The sequence below is a fragment of the Salmo salar genome, chromosome ssa10 (genome assembly GCF_905237065.1).
Source record: "Salmo salar chromosome ssa10, Ssal_v3.1, whole genome shotgun sequence".
NCBI lineage: Eukaryota > Metazoa > Chordata > Actinopteri > Salmoniformes > Salmonidae > Salmo > Salmo salar.
The window spans coordinates 36,455,968-36,477,673 of record NC_059451.1 but is presented as its reverse complement, the minus strand read 5'-3'; the positions used below and the strand labels follow the sequence as shown (position 1 = coordinate 36,477,673).

General features: G+C 43.4%; 1 protein-coding gene across 4 annotated transcripts in view; it reads right to left on the bottom strand.

Moving 5' to 3' along the window:
• The window catches only part of LOC106560319 (coiled-coil domain-containing protein 18), a 54,126-nt gene extending 32,505 nt beyond the window's left edge, over positions 1 to 21,621 (bottom strand). The window contains exons 1-19 of one of the 4 annotated variants that reach the window (XM_014123109.2): positions 21,245 to 21,621; positions 20,960 to 21,037; positions 20,671 to 20,838; positions 20,401 to 20,510; positions 20,186 to 20,314; positions 18,673 to 18,769; positions 18,376 to 18,497; positions 17,821 to 18,109; positions 17,533 to 17,605; positions 15,381 to 15,598; positions 9,443 to 9,598; positions 9,084 to 9,194; positions 8,627 to 8,758; positions 8,096 to 8,209; positions 6,324 to 6,401; positions 6,124 to 6,240; positions 5,600 to 5,767; positions 4,480 to 4,643; positions 1,861 to 2,063 (exon numbers count right to left, since the gene is read on the bottom strand). In XM_014123109.2, coding sequence (XP_013978584.2) covers positions 1,861 to 2,063; positions 4,480 to 4,643; positions 5,600 to 5,767; positions 6,124 to 6,240; positions 6,324 to 6,401; positions 8,096 to 8,209; positions 8,627 to 8,758; positions 9,084 to 9,194; positions 9,443 to 9,598; positions 15,381 to 15,598; positions 17,533 to 17,605; positions 17,821 to 18,109; positions 18,376 to 18,497; positions 18,673 to 18,769; positions 20,186 to 20,314; positions 20,401 to 20,510; positions 20,671 to 20,838; positions 20,960 to 21,010 — 2,500 coding nt within the window. In that variant the 5' untranslated portion in view covers positions 21,011 to 21,037; positions 21,245 to 21,621. Of the gene's footprint in view, positions 1 to 1,860; positions 2,064 to 4,479; positions 4,644 to 5,599; positions 5,768 to 6,123; positions 6,241 to 6,323; positions 6,402 to 8,095; positions 8,210 to 8,626; positions 8,759 to 9,083; positions 9,195 to 9,442; positions 9,599 to 15,380; positions 15,599 to 17,532; positions 17,606 to 17,820; positions 18,133 to 18,375; positions 18,498 to 18,672; positions 18,770 to 20,185; positions 20,315 to 20,400; positions 20,511 to 20,670; positions 20,839 to 20,959; positions 21,038 to 21,244 lie in introns of those variants that run through there. The other 3 variants (XM_014123112.2, XM_014123111.2, XM_014123113.2) reach the window with 3 other exon arrangements.
• Between the last annotated feature and the right edge of the window lie 85 nt (positions 21,622 to 21,706).

The window sequence follows — 21,706 nt, the reverse complement described above, 5'->3', positions numbered from 1 at the left end:
CGCCCCCTAGGTGGTAAGGGTAGGTAACAACACATCCGCCACACTGATCCTCAACACAGGGGCCCCTCAGGGGTGCGTGCTCAGTCGCCTCCTGTACTCCCTGTTCACTCACGACTGCACGGCCAGGCACGACTCCAACACCATCATTAAATTTGCCGATGACACAACAGTGGTAGGCCTGATCACCGACAACAACGAGACAGCCTAAAGGGAGGAGGTCAGAGACTTGGCCGTGTGGTGCCAGGACAACAACCTCTCCCTCAACGTGATCAAGACAAAGGAGATGATTGTGGACTACAGGAAAAAGAGGACCGAGCACGCCCCCCATTCTCATTGACGGGGCTGCAGTGGAGCAGGTTGAGAGCTTCAAGTTCCTTGGTGTCCACATCACCAACAAACTAACATGGTCCAAGCACACCATTACAGTCGCGAAGCGGGCACGACAAAACCTATTCCCCCTCAGGAGACTGAAAAGATTTGGCATGGGTCCTCAAAAGCTTCTACAGCTGCACCATCGAGAGCATCCTGACCGGTTGCATCACTGCCTGGTATGGCAACTGCTCGGCCTCCGACCGACAAGGCACTACAGAGGGTAGTGCGAACAGCCCAGTACATCCCTGGGGACAAAAAAATGGTTAAATACTCCAGCCACCCTAGTCATAGACTGTTCTCTCTGCTACCACACGGCAAGCAGTACCGGAGCGCCAAGTCTAGGTCCAAGATGCTTCTAAACAGCTTCTACCCCCAAGCCATATGACTCCTGAACATCTAGTCAAATGGCTACCCAGACTATTCACATTTCCCCTGCCCCTTCCCATCTCCACACCACTGCCACTCTGTTGTAATCTATGCATAGTCACTTTAATTAACTCTACCTACATGTACATACTACCTCAACTAACCGGTGCCCCAACACATCGACTCTGTACCGGCACCCCCCTGTATATATTGTTAATTTTTACGGCTCCTTATTGAAACTGCACTGTCGGTTAAGGGCTCGTAAGTAAGCATTTCACTGTAAGGTTGTATTCGTCGCATGTGACTAATAACATTTGAACACAGACAGTTAGTTACTCTGTAAAGTTAATTGCTATCAAAAGTAGATACTTAGATTTAGATTTTTTATGTTGTATGCATCTGGAGCAGCCTAATACTTACCCAATAATTATCCAATAAATTAAATCAATCAATCATCAAGGGCACATGCACTGTCACATAACTACACTTAGAAAAAAGGGTACTTCGTTTGTCCCCATAGGAGAACACTTTTTGGTTCCAGGTAGAACCCTTTGATGGTGAAAAAGGTTCTACGAACTTAGAACCTGTTAGTGGTGTAAGGGATCCTGTAAGGGTTCCACGTAGAACAGGGATGGACAATTATTTTGGCTCAAGGGCCACATTGGGATTTCAAAATTCAGCAGAGGGCCACACAGATTTTTCTCTCTCAAAATGTTTGTCAAAAGCCATTTGCGGGCCAGACAAAAAAAGCATGTAGGTCCATTCTAAAGCTACATACTTTCTATTTAGTTTGAGACATTCAAGATTGGCCTGGAGTGTTTACCCCAAAATAATTTTTGGGGGGCGATTGAATGGGCTCACAGGCCGGATCCAAAGTTTGCCCACCCCTGACGTAGAACCTTGAAAAGGTTCTACTTGGAACAAAAAAAATAGTTTCTTTCAGAGGGTTCTCCCAACCTATGGACACAATTGAAGAACCCCTTTACGGTTCTAGGAACGACCTTTTCTAAGAGCACATTTTAATCCTTCTATGATAGTTTATCCATATAACCAAAACAATGCAGTTCTCATGCATTTCAGAGAAGAAGCTCAGTGACTTAAAGTAAGGATATTGATACAGACCCATATTGTCTCGGTTGTCCCGCCCTTTACTTTCCGTACCAGACTCTGTCTTCTTGTCCAGCTTTCCTCTGGTCTCGGCTAGCATCTTCTCCATCTTAGAGAGCTGTAAGGTCTTGGTGTCGCTCTCTCTCCGTATAAGCAGCATCTGCTGCTCTCGCTCACTCAGCTCTCCCTGAACCTTATTCATGTCCTCTGACAACTGCCTGCAGGACAGGACACAGACAAACCCTGGCTCTCAACAACAGGAGCACAAGGCTACTAGGCACGCTATGTCTGTAAACTGTCACCCTAAAGTCGCTTGCACTGATTACAATGATAATTGTCAATGCAGAAACCAAGTGAGTATAACAAAAGGTTTGGGATGTCTGGAGAAGTATAACAGTGATATTGTGCGTGTCCTGGTTCCCTGGCCTGTACTGAGCTGGGCAGGATGGAACATCTCTAAGCTTTCCCTTCTACTGGTCTATAGTATGTTGTGTTTGTTCTCCGGTTGATCTTTTGGGGATGGGCTATCTAGACTGCTTATATACCCCTAACAGAGAGCACAGTCGCCAAACAACAAATACTGAGAACAGAGCGTTATAGTCAGAAGACTGGCTTCACCAAGCCCTGCAGCTAACTGACATTATACACTCAACCAGACATTAGGCTCAATGTTGAAGGAGAACATTTAACTCAGCACAAGTCTATTTAGGCAAGCCTGTATTCATGAAAATGACAAACATGACAGTTGGAGATGCCAAGGTCAAAGTAACTCAGGGAGTTAAGCTGGCCATATCAAATGCATTCCCAGCTTCTCAGCAGCTGAAAGAGGCCTTATAATGCAGCCACCCAACAACAAACAATGGAGCGCTCTGACAACTATCGATTATAAACAAACAACTGATATTACACAATTACATAATAACGTCCAATCCAATGTTAAGATGTCCATTGCACTGTATTCTGTTTGGTCTTTCATAATAAAGTACAGTATGTTGTCAAAACCTGCATCTTTACAAAGGCATCTAGTTTAACGAAACCCATATGGGACCTTAACTTAAACATAATTCCTTATCAGGAATTAGACAGTTTATATAGACTTCCCCTTACTGCAGGCATGCATGTGTTTGACTTTGCTTCATTTGACTCCTAATCACTAGACTGGTGCAATCAGTAACTAGCTTGATTAGTACAAGACAAGACTTATCACTTGGTGATGGAAGTCAGATGTTGATAGAACTTCCACCCACCGACTCTTGAATGAAGCTTTACTGTTGTGTCTGAGCATTGGTAAAAAGCTATACTTGGAATTGTAGCTATAATTTTTATTACAGTATTATAACATTTTCAAGAACAACAAGCAGCCTTGTTTCAGTAGAGTAAGTCAAAATGATACATTTAATAGCGGTCGTGTGTGTGCAGTGTTGTAAAGTGCAGTTCTTGGCAGTAGAGTAGTATAGAGTAGAGCAGACCAACATGTTCCCCTGGTGGCACTGGTACCACTAACTTTTTCAGTTGGTGGCACCAGCCCATGATTTGGTTGCATCAAATATTTTTCACAGTTCACACAATTTAAAACATTTGTAATCATCTTACAAAGGTCATTCGAAGTGCTTTTAAGAGGTGTAAACTACTGAGATGGTAATAAATACATACATAAATAAATAAACTTCTTTAATCTAACATGTCCATGAAAGAATACATGATTCAAGATATTCTGCAACCTAATCCAGTGAATGTCATGAATTTTGGTTTGACAAATAAGCTATTATTGTTACATTTTACTGTTAAAATAGGTCTCCAGAATGTTCTGAATTGTATTTTGTTCAATAGAGACAATCTTGCCTACATCTTTACATGTGCACTAATATTCTAGGCTCATTTATTTTGGGCTAATTCACCACCTGAGTACGCAAAATCTCAAAACACATTAGCTTGATCGGTAACACTAAACATAATACCCAATGCTGGCAGCCATGTATTAATCTAACAGTAAATGTCAAGTCCAAAAAACGTTGCAGTTGTAGCCTACAGCTCAATTATGCCTATGCAATTGCAATAGCAAATGCGCAACATTTCACACACTCTGTATGAAAGCCATATCAAATATCTTGGTTGAAGAATAGTTGCTATTGAGGTCAAAATTGAGAGTTCAGGAATAAAAATGATACCAACAGAAAGCTGAGAACCTCCCCTCTTCAACTGTGACAACAGGATAGCTGTGTTATCCCCAGCAATCGGATTTTAAAAATCTGAACACTTTTTTTCTCCAGGAGCATTTTGTTCCCTGGGAAAGGACAGAGTGGCTCGCTCATCATAGCCACAGGCCCCAGCAAAACATGCACAAGCCACAGGGCAGGAATCATGTGGATAATGTACTTTACCGTTTGACCAAATCATGGTTGAATCTTGAGTGAGGTGAAAAACTAATGTGACCAGCAAAAAAATAAACAGGCACCCTAGTGCCTAATTAAAAATTGGTGTCACACTGCCAAGTCAAACGTTCACAAACGCAAGAGTTTGTCACAGTTTCAAACCCTGGTAGAGTACAGTAACATAGATTAGAGTAGAGTCGAATAGCATAGATTAGAGCAGAGACGAGTAGAGAATAGTAGAGGGAGTAAAAACTAGTCTCACGTGACAGAGTTGGAGAGTTCCAGGGCTTCTCTCTCACGTCTCGCTGCCTGCTGACTAGCCTCCTGCAGTCCCTCTATGGCCTCCTGGGCTCTCTGGTCTCTCCTCTTCAGCTCTTTGAAGGCTAACACCTTCTCTTTCTCCAGGTCCTTCTCCAAGCGGACCACCTGGAGGAATGCACACACCACACACACACACACACACAGTGTGTGCATTGAACCCTCTCAACAAACCTCCAAACCATGACAATAAAATGGTCTGCTAAACTGTACTGTAAATTTGAACAAATAGTTACTTTTTACCCACTATACCAGGGTTCCCCAACTGGAAGTGGTTTTATTTGGCCCCCCAAGTTTTCTGAGCATTTTTTTAAATTATTGTTGGACATAAAATACTGTAAAAACACCAGGAAATCAGCGCCAAGTGATTTTAAGTTTGGAAATCTGTTCCCAAGTGTTCCCACACATAAGAGAGACACGTGATCATATACAAATGTAAGCAACGTTTGAAATTATTATGTTTTAGTCAAATTTTATTTCTATTTGGGCTTCTTGTGGTCAATTTGCAGTCTACAAATTATTATGTTCCGGCCCCGCGACCATCCGCTCAAGAAACAAAATCGGCCTGCACTATAGTCACCCCCTGCAAGCCGAAAGTAATCAGTTTGAACACAGGAATCTGTCTAAACAATTAGGCTTTTCAAAACACTCATGAACAGTATGAGCAGCAAGCATGCACAGTCAGTTATAAACAGATATGAGCTCTATTTTATTAACCCTGCTGGGCCCTTAGAGGAAGTTCAGGCTGGCCCACAAAAGCTGGCTTTGTACATAAAGAACTGTACCAGTTAAAGCAATGAAGAATGTTTCCAAATAGAGACATTTGTATTGCATCTCAAACTCGTACATTAGATATGACAACTGCAGCTCACGCGCTCTAGTAGTCGATTTGTTCATTCACCGAGTTCAATTAAAACTGTAATGTTGTATGTACTGCTGTGTTGTGTTTATGTTCAATCTCTGACGCTGGTTGGCTCATTATGTTGTATGTAACTTACAGGCTGTGGAAATAATGTTCCTCTCTGAGGACAGTAAAGTATCTGTCTGTCTGTCTGTCTGTCTACCTGCTCCAGTAACAGCGCCTGTCTGTCCTCTAGCTCCGCCACACGGGAGGTGCTCTCCTGCAGCATGGTCTGCTGTCTCTGGACAGTGTGCTGCAGCTGCAAGTTCTGCTCACTGGAGCTCTGACACACCAGAGAGCTACCCCTCATCTCTGCCTGCAGAGCCTCCACCTGGGGACAGAACACTGGAACTGCCTGTTTGAACTTCACTAGTCTTCATCCATACACTTCACAAGTTAGAAATGTATTTAACTTTTGTCTCATATCCTCGATTTTTTGGGGTCTCATATCCTTCACATTGTTCCCAAATTCCTCAGTGCCAGTCTGCTCTCCTGCCCACTCCTTATGGAATGGTCATGCCACACATTGTCATGTTCAGCTTGAGAAGAAGTGACAAGGAGTTGGCAAGAGAGCAAAAACAGATCTGGGACCAGACTACAACATCCCACCCACAGATATCACACAATGTGTCTGGAATGTTGTGTTTCACAGGAAATTAAAGCAAGGTGAAGGTCTTCATGTTCTACTTCTTTAGCGCTTGTCTCCAGCTCTCTCTCGTAGCGTCCCTTCACTCCCTTTATCTGTTGCATACAGTCGCTCAACTCATCCTGGCATGTTGTCAGGGCTGTCTCCAAAAACCTCACCTGCAACAGGACCGATACAGGAAAAAAAGTCTGATTTAGTTGATAACTAATTTGCCATAGCATATGTTTTCATAAGGACTGACCTTGGTAATATACTCTGTTGCCTGCACTCTGAGAGCTCTCAAGGCCTCCTGGTCTTGATTGGCTCTCGTCTCTGTATCCTAGGAAGTGACAGGATTATAGCACTAGTCAGATTAATACTGAGATGCCCAGCTGTGTCGTTCTGTGTCAAACTCAATGACGTGGGTGTGATTTATAAATCTGTGAAGATCTACATTGCATACCCCTTGACTTTTTACATTTTGTTACGTTACAGCCTTATTCTAAAATTGACAAAATCGTTTTTTCCCCATCAATCTACACGCAATACCCCACAATGACAAAGCAAAAACAGGTTTTTAGAAATATTTGCAAATGTATTAAAAATAAAATATTACATTTACATAAGTATTCAGTACTTTGTTGAAGCACATTTGGCAGCGATTACAGCCTCGAGTCTTCTTGGGTATGATGCTACAAGCTTGGCACACCTGTATTTGGGGAGTTTCTCCCATTCTTCTCTGCAGATCCTCTCAAGCTCTGTCAGATTGGATGGGGAGCATCACTGCACAGCTATTTTCAAGTCTCTCCAGAGATGTTCGATGGGGTTCCCGTCCGGGCTCTGGCTGGGCCACTCAAGGACATTCTGAGACTTGACCCGAAGCCACTCCTGCGTTGTCTTGGCTGTGTGCTTAGGGTCGTTGTCCTGTTGGAAAGTGATCCTTCACCCCAGTCTGAGGTCCTGAGCACTCTGTAGCAGGTTTTCATCAAGGATCTCGCTGTACTTTGCTCAGTTCATCTTTCCCTCGATCCTGACTAGTCTCCCAGTCCCTGTAGCTGAAAAACATCTCCACAGCATGATGCTGCCACCACCACCACCACCACCATGCTTCACTGTAGGGATGGTGGCAGGTTTCCTCCAGACGTGACATTTGGCATTGAGGCCAAAGAGTTCAATCTTGGTTTCATCAGACCAGACAATCTTGTTTCTCATGGTCTGAGAGCACTTTAGGTGCCTTTTGGCAAACTCCAAGCGTGCTGTCATGTGCCTTTTACTGACGAGTGGCTTACGTCTGGCCACACTACCATGAAGGCCTGATTGGTGGAGTGCTACAGATGGTTGCACTTCTGGAAGTTTCTTCCATCTCCACAGAGGAACTCTGGAACTCTGTCAGAGTGACCATTGCATTCTTGGTCACCTCCCTGACCAAGGCCCTTCTCCCCCGATTGCTCAGTTTGTACGGGCAATCAGCTTTAGGAAGTCTTGGTGGTTCCAAACTTCTTCCATTTAAGAATGATGGAGGCCACCATGTTCTTGGGGACCTTCAATGCTGCAGAAATGTTTTGGTAACCTTCCCCAGATATGTACCTCGACACAATCCTGTCTCGGAGCTCTACGGACAATTCCTTCGACCTCATGGCTTGGTTTTTGCTCTGACATGCACTGTCAACTGTGTGACCTTATATTAGACAGGTGTGTGCCTTTAGAAACCATGTCCAATCAATTGAATTTACCACAGGTGGACTCCAATCAAGTTGTAGAAACATGTCAAGGATGATCAATGGACACCTGAGCTCAATTTCAAGTCTCATAGCAAAGGGTCTGAATACTTATGTAAAAAAAAACCTGCTTTCGCTTTGTCATTACGTGGTATTGTGTATAGATTGATGAGGGAAAAATTATATTTAATCCGTTTTAGAATAAGGCTGTAACGTAACAAAATGTGGAAAAAGTCAAGGGGTCTGAATACTTTCCGAATGCACTCTAGGTAAAGGTAATGTGATGTGAGGTGTGTTGTGTATGGGGCAGACATACATGCGTGAGCTGGTTGAGGGAGGTCTGAAGTCTCTCTGCTCTGTGCTGGGCCTCCTGTCTCTCATGCTGGGATGAAGAGAAGTCTTTCTCCAGCTCTGCTTTCTGAGAGTGCAACTGTATAGGACAGGCAGACAAAAATCACATGAAACAGGCAGCAAACAAGTATATTTGCAGGTGCCCAAACATCTACTGTACTGTATGTTAAAGCTGAAATTCAGAATAAGGTGAAACAGTGCCACTCTTCACCCCCAGCGCATTTCTTATTGTTTTGTCAATGAAACGGAGCAGAGGAGCATTCAGCATCGTGGCAAAGTACGATGGGCAATGATGTGAAGGAAAACAGAGGTCTTTGTTTGCAGTAATACCACAAACGGAAGTGGCAGTTTCACCAAGTATACGGATTCCAGCTTTCATGTATAACTATTCTAAGACAAAGTATGTAAAGTTCATGGAATTGCTTATTGTAACCTTGGGTGACTTTTATGAACAGTCAAGTGTGAATAAAGGAATACAATACATGTACCCTCTCACCATTTTGATTTGATCCTGTAGCTCCTTACGTTGCTCTGAGCCAACTCTCTGAGTCTCCTCCAACTCCTGCTGGAAATCCCGCTTCTTCAAGTCCAGAGTGGTTTTAAAGTGCTGGATACTGGTGCTCTTCTCCTACGTTTCAAACCAGAGACTTCATCAACTAACTAACTAGCCCACTTAAATATAACATAGCCTGTGTGTGAAATGACGTGCATGTGAGTTAAAAGAGAGAACTGGGTCTGTCTCAATCAAAAGGCAGGGAGGCATCCTTGTGGATTTAGACAGACCCAACATGTGTAAGTGAAAGCACGTGTGTGTGAGTGTGTGTGTGTGTGTGTGTGTGGGTGTGAGTAGTGACAACACAGTGTCTGTTTAGTGTAGCCGACTTCAGCATTTGATAGAATAGTGACAACACAATTTATTTTCAGTGTGTGTGTGTTGAGTACTTCATCATTACCAGCAGGTTCAGCTCCAACTCAGTGGTCTTCTCTACAGCCTGTGAAAGTCCTGCATCTTTCTTCTCTAACTGTTGCTCTGTAGTTGCCAGGCAGACATTCTTCCTCCTTAACTGCAATACAACACATTCACCACTAGGGACAGACATCTGTCACATACTGTATACAACAAGTGTTATCTTTTGTTTCAGGCACTGGTTTAAGGCCTTATTGCTCTGATTCTGTGAGTGAGACCCTCACTTGTCCTGGTATGTGACATTATGCTACTCAGATTCCTTTGAGATACAGCCTTCTTCCTTGATTTGAGACCACTCATAATAAAAATGGTGGTACAGTACACTATTCATGTGGCCATCCTTACCTCTCTCTCCAGCTGGTTAATTTGTACTGTCCTCTCCTGCAGCTCTGTATATAGTTTCTGTAGCTGGAGGTCTCTCTGGTTCATGTTGTTCTGTAGGGTAGTCATCTCCTCCTGGGCCCGCCTTAGTCTCTCCTGCAGGCCCAGTACGAGAGCCGCCTGTTATACGTGAAATATACGTGAAAAGCTGTTATACAGTTATAAGTGAAAGCTGGAATCCGTACTTGGGGAAATGCCACGTCCGTTTGCAATATTAACTGCAATACAACATTCACCACCAGGGGACAGACATCAGTCACACATACAGTACACCAGGGGTTCTCAAACTTGTTGGGACACCCTCATAATCAGATCACAACTCTAGTGAGATAAAAATAGCAATCAAGGAGTTTTACTAGGACTTCAGCAGTGCATAGACGGACAAACCACGTTTCGAGCCTTGGGTAGGAACATTTTAAAGGCCCGCCAATTGGCATCAGATAGAAAATGTGGCAGTTTTCAAACTAATTTCCTGCAATTCTACACATTTTGCCATGTGGCAGAGATGTTTTGCTGATGATGTTTGCTGCAGCTTTAAAGCTATTATCCTGCAATTCAACATATTTTCATGAGGTAAAGAGATACCTGCAGTTTTAAAGCTTGAATTACAAGTGCATTTATATTTTTATTTTATTTATATTTTTGGGGGAATACAAGAAGTATTGAGTTGAAAAAATATATATCAATTGGTGGAGTACTGTGGCAACCAATATCCCTGTGAGCCTCCCAGGCCCATGTTGCCCAGGGTTAAGAACATAAAATTGTAGATTAATAATATTACATTGTATTACACCCTCTAAACTTATTCCGCCGATCCCTTGGCCAAAATGTGTATAATCTGTGTACCACCCCTACCTTGACACAACACAACTGATTGGCTCAAACCCATTAATAAGGAACAAAATTCCACAAATTCACTTTTAGCAAGGCACACCTGTTAATTGAAATGCATTCCAAGTGACTTCCTCATGAAGCTGGTTGAGAGAATGCCAAGCGTGTGCAAAGCTGTCATCAAGGCAAAGGGTGGCTACTTTGAAGAATCTCAAATATATTTGGATTTGTTTGACACTTTTTTCGTTACTACATGATTCCATATGTGTTATTTCATTGATTTGATGTCTTCACTATTATTCTACAATGTAGAAAATAAAGAAAAATCCTTGAATGAGTAGGTGTGTCCAAACTTTTGACTGGTACTGTATGTATCCATATATGACATACACACTACCATTCAAAAGTTTGGGGTCAGTTAGAAATGTCCTTGTTTTTGAAAGAAAAGCACATTTTTTTGTCCATTAAAATAACATCAAATTGATCAGAAATACAGTGTAGACATTGTTAATGTTGTAAATGACTATTGTAGCTTGAAACAGCAGATTTTTTATGGAATATCTACAAAGGCATACAGAGGCCCATTATCAGCAACGATCACTCCTGTGTTCCAATGGCACGTTTTGTTAGCTAATCCAAGTTTATCATTTTAAAAAGGCTAATTGATCATTAGAAAACCCTTTTGCAATTATGTTAGCACAGCTGAAAATTGTTCTGATTAAATAAGCAATACAACTGACCTTTAGACTAGTTGATTATCTGGAGCATTAGCATTTGTGGGTACGAAACTGGCTCAAAATGGTCAGAAACAAAAGACTCATGAGTTTCAGAAGAAAGTCCATTCTTGTTCTGAGAAATGAAGGCTATTCCATAGGAGAAAGGCCAGCATCCCGGAGTCGCCTCTTCACTGTTGACGTTGAGACTGGTGTTCTGCTGGTACTATTTAATGAAGCTGCCAGTTGAGGACTTGTGAGGTGTCTGTTTCTCAAACTAGACACTAATGTACTTGTCCTCTTGCTCAGTTGTGCACCGGGACCTCCCACTCCTCTTTCTATTCTGGTTAAAGCCTATTTAGCCTTTTCTGTTAAGGGAGTAGTACACAGCATTGTACGAGATCTTCAGTTTCTTGGCAATTTCTGACATGGAATAGCCTTCATTTCTCAGAAAAAGAATAGACTGACGAGTTTCAGAAGAAAGTTCTTTGTTTCTGGTCATTTTGAGCCTGTAATCGAACCCACAAATTCAAATGCTCGAGATACTCAACTAGTCTAAAGAAGGCCAGTTGTATTGCTTATTAAATCAGCACAACAGTTTTCAGCTGTGCTAACATAATTGCAAAAGGGTTTTCTAATGATCAATTAGCCTTTTAAAATGATAAACTTGGATTAGCTAACACAACCTGCCATTGGAACAGGAGTGATGGTTGCTGATAATGGGCCTCAATACGCCTACGTAGATATTCCATTAGAAATCAGCTGTTTCCAGCTACAATAGTGATTTACAACATTAACAATGTCTACACTGTATTTCTGATAAATTTTATGTTATTTTAATGGACCAAATTTTGGGATTTTTCTTTCAAAAACATGGACATTTCTAAGTGACCCCAAACTTTTGAATGGTAGTGTGGATACAGTTGAAGTCGAAGTTTACATTCCCTTAGGTTGGAGTCATTAAAACTTGTTTTTCAACCACTCCACATATTTCTTGTGAACAAACTATAGTTTTGGCAAGTCTGTTAGGTCATCTACTTTGTGCATGACACAAGTAATTTTTCCAACAATTGTTGACAGACAGATTATTTCACTTATAATTCACCGTATCACAATTCCAGTGGGTCAGAAGTTTACATACACTAAGTTGACTGTGCCTTTAAACAGCTTTGAAAAATCCAGAAAATGTCACAGCTTTAGAAGCTTCTGATAGATTAATTGACATCATTCTAGTCAATTGGAGGTGTACCTGTGGATGTATTTCAAGGCCCACCTTCAAACTCGGTGCCTCCTTGCTTGACATCATGGGAAAATCAAAAGAAATCAGCCAAGACCTCAATAATAATTGTAGACCTCAACAAGTCTGGTTCATCCTTGGGAGCAATTTCCAAACACCTGAAGGTACCATGTTCATCTGTACAAACAATAGTATGCAAGTATAAACACCATGGGACCACGCAGCCGTCATACCACTCAGGAAGGAGACGCATTCTGTCTCCTATAGATGAACGTACTTTAGTGCGAAAAGTGCAAATCAATCCCAGAACAACAGCAAAGGACCTTGTGAAGATGCTGGAGGAAACAGGTACAAAAGTATCTATATCCACAGTAAAAAGAGTCCAATATCGACATAACCTGAAAAGCCGCTCAGCAAGGAAGAAGCCACTGCTCCAAAACCGCCATAAAAAAGCCAGACTACGCACTGCACATGGGGACAAAGATCATACTTTTTGGAGAAATGTCCTCTGGTCTGATGAAACAAAACTAGAACTGTTTGGCCATAATGACCATTGTTATGTTTGGAGGAAAAAGGGGAAGGCTTGCAAGCCAAAGAACACCATCCCAACAGTAAAGCACGGGGGTGGCAGCATCATGTTGTGGGGGTGCTTTGCTGTAGGAGGGACTGGTGCACTTCACAAAATAGATGGCATAATGAGGAAAGGAAAATTATGTGGATATATTGAAGCAACATCAAGACATCAGTCAGGACGTTAAAGCTTGGTCGCAAATGGTCTTCCAAATGGACAATGACCACAAGCATACTTCCAAAGTTGTGGAAAAATGGCTTACGGACAACAAAGTCAAGGTATTGGAGTGGCCATCGCAAAGCCCTGACCTCAATCCCATAGAAAATTTGTGGGCAGAACTGAAAAAGCGTGTGCGAGCAAGGACGCCTACAAACCTGACTCAGTTACACCAGCTCTGTCAGGAGGAATGAGCCAAAATTCACCCAACGTATTGTGGGAAGCTTGTGGAAGGCTACCCGAAATGTTTGACCCAAGTTAAACAATTTAAAGGCAACGCTACCAAATACTAATTGAGTGTATGTGAACTTCTGACCCACTGGGAATGTGATGAAAGAAAAAAGCTGAAATAAATCACTCTACTATTATTCTGGCATTTCACATTCTTAAAATAAAGTGGTGATGCTAACTGACCTAAGACAAGGACATTTTACTAGGATTAAATGTCAGGAATTGTGAAAAACTGAGTTTAAATGTATTTGGCTAAGGTGTATGTAAACTTCCAACTTGAACTCTGTGTGTGTGTGTGTGTGTGTGTGTGTGTGTGTGTGTGTGTGTGTGTGTGTGAGATATACACACACACACACACACACACACACACAACACAGCTCAAAAAAATAAAAGGAACACTAAAATAACACATCCTAGATCTGAATGAATGAAATAATCTTATTAAATACTTTTAGCTTTACATAGTTGAATGTGCTGACAACAAAATCACACAAAAAGAATCAATGGAAATCCAATTTATCAACCCATGGAGGTCTGGATTTGGAGTCACACTCAAAATTAAAGTGGAAAACCACACTACAGGTTGATCCAACTTTGATGTAATGTCCTTAAAACAAGTCAAAATGAGGCTCAGTAGTGTGTGTGGCCTCCACGTGCCTGTATGACCTCCCTACAACGCCTGGGCATGCTCCTGATGAGGTGGCGGATGGTCTCCTGAGGGATCTCCTCCCAAACCTGGACTAAAGCATCCGCAAACTCCTGGACAGTCTGTGGTGCAACGTGGCGTTGGTGGATGGAGCGAGACATGATGTCCCAGATGTGCTCAATTGGATTCAGGTCTGGGGATCGGGCGGGCCAGTCCATAGCATCAATGCCTTCCTCTTGCAGGAACTGCTGACACACTCCAGCCACATGAGGTCTAGCATTGTCTTGCATTAGGAGGAACCCAGGGCCAACCGCACCAGCATATGGTCTCACAAGGGGTCTGAGGATCTCATCTCTGTACCTAATGGCAGTCAGGCTACCTCTGGCGAGCACATGGAGGGCTGTGCAGCCCCCCAAAGAAATGCCACCTCCTACCATGACTGACCCACTGCCAAACCGGTCATGTTGGAGGATGTTGCAGGTAGCAGAACGTTCTCCACTGCGTCTCCAGACTCTGTCACGTCTGTCACATGTGCTCAGTGTGAACCTGCTTTCATCTGTGAAGAGCACAGGGCGCCAGTGGCGAATTTGCCAATCTTGGTGTTCTCTGGCAAATGCCAAACGTCCTGCACGGTGTTGGGCTGTAAGCACAACCCCCACCTGTGGACGTCGGGCCCTCATACCACCCTCATGGAGTCTGTTTCTGACCGTTTGAGCAGACACATGCACATTTGTCGCTGCTGGAGGTCATTTTGCAGGGCTCGGAGAGTGCTCCTCCTGCTCCTCCTTGCACAAAGGCGGAGGTAGCGGTCCTGCTGCTGGGTTGTTGCCCTCCTACGGCCTCCTCCACGTCTCCTCATGTACTGGCCTGTCTCCTGGTAGCGCCTCCATGCTCTGGACACTACGCTGACAGACACAGCAAACCTTCTTGCCACAGCTCGCATTGATGTGCCATCCTGGATGAGCTGCACTACCTGAGCCACTTGTGTGGGTTGTAGACTCCGTCTCATGCTACCACTAGAGTGAAAGCACCGCCAGCATTCAAAAGTGACCAAAACATCAGCCAGGAAGCATAGGAACTGAGAAGGGGTCTGTGGTCACCACCTGCAGAACCACTCCTTTATTGGGGGTGTCTTGCTAATTGCCTATAATTTCCACCTGTTGTCTATTCCATTTGCACAACAGCATGTGAAATTCATTGTCAATCAGTGTTGCTTCCGAAGTGGACAGTTTGATTTCACAGAAGTGTGATTGACTTGGAGTTACATTGTGTTGTTTAAGTGTTCCATTTATTTTTTGGAGCAGTGTATATATCTGGCCACAAATCTCAAAATTTCTGACACTGGTATTTGACACTATGTAACTCAGATTCCTTGGAGATACAGCCTTCTTCCTTGATTTGAGACCACTCATAATAAAAATGGTTGTACAGTACACTATTCATGTGTCCATCCTTACCTCTCTCTCCAGCTGGTTAATTTGTACTGTCCTCTCCTGCAGCTCTGTGTGCAGTTTCTGTAGCTGGAGGTCTCTCTGGTTCATGTTGTTCTGTAGGGCAGTCATCTCCTTCTGGGTCTGCCTTAGTCTCTCCTGCAGGTCCAGGGCTAGAGCTGCCTGCGTGACTCTCTCCTGCTCCACAGCACGCAACACAGGCAGCAGCTGCTGGTACTGCTCCCCTGACACACCGTAGACACAAAAAACAAACAGACCATTTTTTGGGAGGATACAAACATACTTTGCATTTTTCATGTGTATCCACAATGTTACGGCATGCAAGGAAGAAAGATATTGTTAGAGTTTACCTACTCTACTGTATACATGGCCTAGAGATGGGAGATTAGATATGTGCTATAAATTGAGTGTACAAAACATTAGGAAGACCTTCCAAATATTGAGTTGCACCCCCTTTTGCCCTCAGAACAGCCTCAATTCGTCAGGGCATGGACTCTACACGATGTCGAAAGCTGACCCATGTTGACTCCAATGCTTCCCACAGTTGTGTCAAGTTGGCTGGATGTTCTTTGGGTGGTGGACCATTCTTGATACACACGGGAAACTTGAGTATAAAAAAAAAAAACAGCAGCATTGCAGATCTTGACACAAACAGGTGTGCCTGGTACCTACTACCATGCCCTGTTCAAAAGGCACTCGCCCATTCACACTCTAAATGGAAAACATACGCAATTCATGTCTCAAGGCTTAAAAATCCGGCATGGCTCACTCTTGGATTGCGTCCTACCTGACAGGTCGCTCCTACCAGGTGGCGTGGCGAGAATCCGTCTCCGCACCACGTGCTCTCACTACTAGTGTCCCCCAGGGCTCAGTTCTAGGCCCTCTCCTATTCTCGCTATACACCAAGTCACTTGGCTCTGTCATATCCTCACATGGTCTCTCCTATTATTGCTATGCAGACGACACACAATTCATCTTCTCCTTTCCCCCTTCTGATAACCAGGTGGCGAATCGCATCTCTGCATGTCTGGCAGACATATCAGTGTGGATGACGGATCACCACCTCAAGCTGAACCTCGGCAAGACGGAGCTGCTCTTCCTCCCAGGGAAGGACTGCCTGTTCCATGATCTCGCCATCACAGTTGACAACTTCATTGTGTGCTGCTCCCAGAGTGCTAAGAGCCTTGGCGTGACCCTGGACAACACCCTGTCGTTCTCCGCTAACGTCAAGGCGGTGACCCGATCCTGTACGTACATGCTCTACAACATTCGCAGAGTACGACCCTGCCTCACACAGGAAGCGGCGCAGGTCCTAATTCAGGCACTTGTCATCTCCCATCTGGATTACTGCAACTCACTGTTGGCGGGGCTCCCTGCCTGTGCCATTAAACCCCTACAACTCATCCAGAACGCTGCAGCCCGTCTGGTGTTCAACCTTCCCAAGTTCTCTCACGTCACCCTGCTCCTCCGCACACTCCACTGGCTTCCAGTTGAAGCTCGCATCTGCTACAAGACCATGGTGCTTGCCTACGGAGCTGTGAGGGGAGCGGCACCTCCGTACCTTCAGGTTCTGATCAGTCCCTACACCCAAAGAAGGGCACTGCGTTCATCCACCTCTGGCCTGCTCGCCTCCCTACCTCTGCGGAAGCACAGATCCCGCTCAGCCCAGGCAAAACTGTTCGCTGCTCTGGCACCCCAATGGTGGAACAAGCTCCCTCATGACGCCAGGACAGCGGAGTCAATCACCACCTTCCGGTGACACCTGAAACCCCACCTCTTTAAGGAATACCTGGGATAGGATTAAGTAATCCTTCTAACCCTCCCCCCTACCCTCCCCCCCAAAAAATATATAGATGTACTATTGTAAAGTGGTTGTTCCACTGGATATCTTAAGGTGAATGCACCAATTTGTAAGTCGCTCTGGATAAGAGCGTCTGCTAAATGACGTAAATGTAAATGTAAAAATCCTTATTTGACTTGTCTCCTCCCCTTCATCTACACTGATTGAAGTGGCTTTAACAAGTGACATCAATAAGGGATCATAGCTCTCACCTGGATTCACCTGTGTCATGGAAAGTGCATGATAGTGTTTTGTACACGCAGGTTATACAGACTACAATACGATGTATAGTATTGAAGAGTAAGCTAGGGAAATCACCTGGCTTGAGTTTGGGGACATCACAGACTGGAGCTGGCAGACAAGGCTTAGCACAGAGTGATCCCCCTCCACTCTATAACAAATATTTAGGTCACTTTTACATAACAGTATATTACATTTTGTCCACCATCATTGTCTGGAACAGAGTTGAGGGTATGCTGAGTTAGCAATAAGCAGGGTGCACTATGGTTGTATGGGGCACATACAGCATACAGAATATAGCATGTATAAACAATACACAGAGGGTATAGTTTGAGAGTATAGTAGGGAGTATGGCGCTAGGCTCACCTCTCTAAGATACAGCAGGCTGAGGATGGCCTCTAGGCTGGCCTGTTCAGCCTGGCTCTGCTGTGCTTCTCTCTGACAGTGCTCCAGTCTCTGCTCCTGGCTGGTAGTGAGGTGGCGTAGGTCCCCACACTCCTTCCTCAACACCTCTATGTCCTTCTCAACTATCTCCCTGTCACTCAGTCTTCTCTTCAGCTCCACAGCCTGGATAGAGGCCTCTTCCAGACGAGAACGCAACGTGGCGCTCTCTACACTCATCTCCTTGGCTCTGACCGACTCTTCCTTCAACTGGCTGGTCAGAGAGATTCCCAACTACTATTACGAAAGGCATGTCCATCACAGTGGTATTAGTATTCTACTAACTACAACCAATCTCAACCATATCCACATATCATGGTTTTAAGAACAATGGTCCTTTTTACACGGTCCTTCTCATCACAGATGATTCAAGTGAAGTGTAACCACAGAGATGAATCTATTTGAGATGAAGACACATTTTCAGAGGTTGATTCAGAAACTAATAAGTAAGATATGACGAGCAGACACTTGAGTACCAACCCGATCAGCTGGTTCATGTCGGTCTTGTCCTGCTCTAGCTGAAGACACCTCCTCTCCCACACCACTCTCTCTTTATCACACTGGATAAGAGCCTCCTTCAGTCTGGCCTCGTTGTCCAACACCTATGGACCACAACACAGCATCCCGTCGCTATACAATCAAAGACTTCAATGTCTAAACATAAGCAGCGCATTTCACCATGTACTGACAAGCATTTATTCTGAACAAACAGGCTTAAAATACATTTACATTTTTGTCATTTACATAGCTCGACTCGTCATTCGTCTTATTCCATACCTTCTTCAGTTTCTCAGACATATTTCCCTTGTAACTCTGGAGAGCCAATGTCTGCCTCTCTGCAGTAACAAGAGCTTCCTTTCTCTGTTGCTCAACTCTTTGGGATGAATAGAAAATACAGTTGTAGTCGGAAGTTTACATAAACGAGTTGTGTATCAACCACTCCACAAATTTCTTGTTAACAAACTACAGTTTTGTCAAGTCTGTTAGGACATCTACTTTGTGCATGACAAGTAATTTTTCCAACAATTGTTTACAGAGATTATTTCACTTACAATTCACTGTATCACAATTCCAGTGGGTCAGAAGTTTACGAGTTGACTGTGCCTTTAAACAGCCTGGAAAATACCAGAAAATTACATCATGGCTTTAGAAGCTTCTGATAGGCTAATTTACATCATTTGAGTCAATTGGAGGTGTACCTGTGGATGTATTTCAAGGCCCACCTTCAAACTCAGTGTCTCTTTGCTTGACATCATGAGAAAATCTAAAAGAAATCAGCCAAGACCTCAGGAAAAAAATTGCAGACCTCCACAGGTTGTGGAGGTCAGTTTCACCAGCTCTGTCAGGAGGAATGGGCCAAAATTCACACAACTTATTGTGGGAAGCTTGTGGAAGGCTACCCGGAACGTTTGACCCAAGTTAAACAATTTAAAGGCAACGCTACCAAATACTAATTGAGTATGTAAACTTCTGGCCCACTGGGAATGTGATGAAAGAAAAAAAGCTGAAATAAATCACTCTCTACTATTATTCTGGCATTTCACATTCTTAAAATAAAGTGGTGATCCTAACTGACCTAAAACAGGGAATTTTTACTAGGATTAAATGTCAGGAATTGTGAAAAACTGAGTTTAAATGTATTTAGCTAAGGTGTATGTCAACTTCAACTGTATATCTTAGTTAACAAACAAGCACTAGTACAAGGAGGTGACATCAGGTGATGTGTATTACAGTATACAAAACATTAAGAACACCTGTCCTTTCCATGACAGACTGGCCAGGTGAAAGCTATGATCGCTTATTTATGTCACCTGTTAAATTCACTTCAACCAGTGTAGATGAAGGGGAGGAGACAGGTTAAAGAAGGATTTTTAAGCATTGAGACAGAGTGTGTATGTGTGCCATTTAGAGGGTGAATGGACAAGACAAAAGATTTAAGTGCCTTGAACAGGGTACGGTAGTGGGTGCCAGGCGCACCATTGTGTGTCAATAACTGCAACACTGCTGGGTTTTTCACGCTCAACAGTTTCCTGTGTGTATCAAGAATGGTACACCACCCGAAGGACATCCAGCCAACTTGACAACTGTGGGAAGCATTGGAGTCAACATGGGCCAGCATCCCTGTGCAACGCTTTCGACACCTTGTAGAGTCCATGCCCTGACTAACTGAGGCTGTTCTGAAGGCAAAAGGGGGGGTGCAACTCAATATTAGCAAGGTGTTCTTAATGTTTTGAGAACTCCGTGTTTATAGTAAGTGGCGATTGTTAAAGAAAATAGAATCACTACTTACCTTATCCCCTGATTAGTCCTGTTTTCTAACTCAGCCCTAGCAGCCATCAGCTCCTCTTGTAGCTGGTCCACTAGTCTGCTCTTTATGACCAATGTCTCTTCAGTCTCCTCCAGCCTCTTTTCTGTATCTCTACAATGAACATGGCAACACATCTAGCACAACTGCATTCACAAAGGTGTATCTGTGTGTGTGTGTGTGTGTATTCTCCTACCAACCTGAGTGCATTCCCTTGGGCCTCAACCTCAGCCTCCATAACCTCAATCTCCTCCTTCATATGACACACACTAGAAGTCTTAGACCCTATGGTGGAACCCAGAACCCGGACCTGTCAACATTGTAGGTGAACAAATTTGTCTTAGTTCAAGCTGAGCATCTGTGGAACCAAACCCAACATTATTAACAATTATTTGGGCCCTCTGTAAAGGCCTGCATGAATAGCGTTATAATCATTAATAGGTTGGACGAAATTGCATAAGCTGGAATACTTTGGTTTTGGAGCTGGCAAGTTCGAGATTCACTGCTTCCAATTCAATGATCAGTTGTCTGTTTTCTTGCATCACAGAAGCACTTTCTTCCTCCACTGAGCTTAACTTCCTTCTGAGATGCAAGTTTTTAGATTCCAGTTCCCTCATTGAAGAGGATGATGAGGGAGGCTGAAAAAAATATGACTTTTAATGCATTCCTCCATTGAATAGCAGTTTTTGATAAATGAATCACATACATAAAACAAGTATAATCTCTTGCAAGCCTCTATTTACGGTTAGCTCGTCTCACCTTTGACTCAATTTGTGAGGCACTGCTACAGACCCTGCGTTCTTCAGCCATCCTGGTGAGTGTGTGTACAGTGGCAATCTGGATGCAATAAAATCAATGAAGTATGTGCACCAAACTTCAGAGGTAAGGCAACAATAACACCAAAGTCAGCGACATATTACAGTTGGTTAACATTTTAGCTAACGTTAGCTAGCAAGTTTGTTAGCTAGCTAGCTAATGTTAGTTAGCCACCAGTAAGTAGATGCCTTGTTCGGAGGCAATTGCTTAGTTATGTGCTGCTCTTACCTGTTTGGTCAATCAGTGGACATGGTGCGGTTAGACATAAAATCTAAATAACATCGGTGCGAAGAGTGAATACAATCAAGCTCGCCTGCCACTCACTCCACACTTCTCTGTACATGCTGGAGGAAGTGGTGTTGTTTTACAACATGATAGGAATCCTGCGCTCTGCTTCATGATTAAGTGACGTAAAATCATAGAACGTGCGTGTTTCTTTGTAACCGTTTTAGTAAGACCAAAGACAGTATAGAAACTATTTGACAACTTTGTCTATGTGCTGTTTAGACAGTTACAGTACATAGTAGCAGTCTACCGAACAGCTTTTCTTTAAAGGTACAAAGCAGACGTGTTTTATCTCAATAGCAAATCATTTCTGGTTAACAATTAAGTACATTACTGTGATTGTTTTCAATTAAAATGGTCAAAAACAAACAATCGTTTCTTAGCAATGAGCAATTTCTCAAGCAA